The following is a 2,191-nucleotide window of genomic DNA, read 5'->3' as shown; positions in this document are numbered from 1 at the left end:
CTGTCTTACCTAAAAAACAATTATTTAAATAGAAAAAAATTGTGGAATATGTAAGGTAAGGTGAGGGGGGTTGGTGTGTGTTTATTTAAATATTTTAAAAAATCAAGGGCAAAATAGTTTTTTTTAGGTAAAACAGGGACCAAGCGTTTAACAAAAACAAACAGTATGGACCTTCCGAGTTAAAAAATAAGTTAGGGACTAAAGGTGCAAATTACCCTAAACAATAGGGACCATTCGTGTAATTTACTCATGTAGTTTTAAGTAAGAAAGACTTTTTTTTTTTTTACTTATCTAAATATTCTTAATATGTTTGAAACTAAAATGATCCATTTTTATAAAATTCATCGGGGGCGGGCATACCACCAGTTTAAACGATTGCCGGTTTATTATCATTTTCCGTAAACAATTGTCAGTTTTTTAAAATATATTTTCTGTTAAAAAAGTGAAGTAAATTGCCCAAAATATAGACTATGAGACATTTTTATTTTTATAAAGTAATAAATAAATCCTTCTCAAACCGATACTAACAATTCCTAACAGAATTAGAAAACCTCCCTGAGAGCTTCGAGTACACGTTTTGCAGTTTCTTCGCCAAACAACCTTGGCAAACTTGAACCCAGATCGATTTCAATGGTCTTTTTTTTGCTCATTTCATCTCTCTTTTTCAAATAAACCCTATCACTTTCACCCACTACCCTCTCCCCAAAAGCACAAACATCTAACCAAGTTTTCAACACTTGTTTTGCAATCGGAGTGACATGAGTTTCAATCATTTCCTCCAGCTGTTCTGTTTCTATACGCACCAGGATTGCAGTGGGAGAGACAACTGAACGGATGTAAAGAGATGAAGAGAAGTAAGGTGTGACCTCTGAGAGCTTCTGGAGGTGTTGTCTGTGTTGATCCAATTGAGTGTCTTCATAGAATGTTTTGAGATACTCAGGGTTTAATACGAGTTCCTTTCTGTGAGGGAGATCGAGAATTAGAACTATTGATGTCGGAGTGCTTTGTATTAGCTCTACTAACAGGTTGGGTGCATCGGTTGATGAGTTTAGATAGGCTGACAGGCTTGTGATGTTCAAAGCTCCTCCTGATGGTAACTCGCAGTGAAGCCAACTTCCCAATATGAAATCAATCTGGAACACATGACAAAATTTAATCCATCAATCAGAAACGAATTTCCGTAGATGTTATTGCATAACCCTAAATGGATTCAAGCATCGATCATAAATTGATGAAAATTGGAGCTGAGAATTACAACCCAAAGTTGATTCTGTTAGAAGTTTGGGAATTTGAAGTGTTGGTCTAGTTTGATCGAGTCAATAAGCATCTAACTCACTTGTTCCTGGTTGATCAGCAACAACAACGTCTTCTCTGTTTTCTTATACTTCAAACTTATTCCAACAGATTCAAAATTGGAATTGAGAATCAGAACCCTAAGTTGATTCAAGCATCGCATCGATCATTGATTACCATCACTATTATTAAGTTAAGTAAAATCAGAAACGTAGTGTAGAAGTGAACAAAGTACCTGAGAGGATTGGACGCCTGATCTGAGATGGAGAGCAGCATGAGCTGTTCCGGTTTCATTCTGATAAGACTGTACATCAGGCGGGAGGCTGCAAGGATTAAGTAAAGAACCGAGCCGACTTTCGACGGTGGATACTAGATCTACCATAAGAGCTTTGTGTGGGGCGGAGACGTACGGGAAGTCCATAAAACCAGTTGGGCCACCGTGTTGCGGTGGCGACGATAATGAGGCGCGGCAGGAGAAAGAGAATCGAGGTCTTTGTATGAAAGAGCAAGAAGTTTGTGAGGAAGGAGACGAGTATAACAATGAGGAAAAGGAGAAGGGAGCGACAATGGCTGCCATAGTCGCCATCTTTTTCCCGATCAGTAGTGGACTGTATAGAAGCGGATAAGAAAGTGACAACTACTATCAGACACGTGTTAGCTCACAGATGTAGTTTTTGCCTTTGAAACCATTTTTAAACTCTAGTTATTTACATAAAAAAAAACATTATTCCTTTATTTTTTTTTTGTGAGAGATAGAGATACAGAGTCAAAAAAAATGAGAAAGATAGTCTTGGGGCAAAATAATCCGCACCAACATCAACAATACAAACTCCTTTCTTGGCACTCCAATTAACTTTTTGAGGGGCAAAATAGTCTTAAGAAGAAAAAAAGGCTAGAA

At 37.5% G+C, this 2,191-nt stretch overlaps 1 protein-coding gene across 1 annotated transcript; it reads right to left on the bottom strand.

The window, feature by feature from the left end:
• Nucleotides 1-464: 464 nt before the first annotated feature.
• Nucleotides 465-1,966, bottom strand: LOC111876719 (red chlorophyll catabolite reductase, chloroplastic). Its single transcript, XM_023873295.3, has 2 exons — nt 1,529-1,966; nt 465-1,133 (listed from the first exon to the last, which is right to left on the bottom strand). Exons 1-2 carry the CDS (start codon nt 1,877-1,879, stop codon nt 543-545), a joined length of 942 nt encoding a protein of 313 aa, XP_023729063.1. The 5' UTR covers nt 1,880-1,966; the 3' UTR covers nt 465-542.
• Between the last annotated feature and the right edge of the window lie 225 nt (nt 1,967-2,191).

This window comes from Lactuca sativa, chromosome 2 (genome assembly GCF_002870075.4).
Source record: "Lactuca sativa cultivar Salinas chromosome 2, Lsat_Salinas_v11, whole genome shotgun sequence".
NCBI classification, from domain to species: Eukaryota; Viridiplantae; Streptophyta; class Magnoliopsida; order Asterales; family Asteraceae; genus Lactuca; species Lactuca sativa.
This window is presented reverse-complemented; position numbering and strand designations above follow the sequence as displayed.

Coding starts and splice junctions, on each gene's coding strand:
- LOC111876719 (XM_023873295.3), bottom strand. CDS start 1,879: ATGGCGACTATGGCAGCCATTGTCGCTCCCTTCTCCTTTTCCTCATTG. Junction 1,134..1,528: donor CAGGCGTCCAATCCTCTCAG/GTACTTTGTTCA, acceptor CATGTGTTCCAG/ATTGATTTCATATTGGGAAG.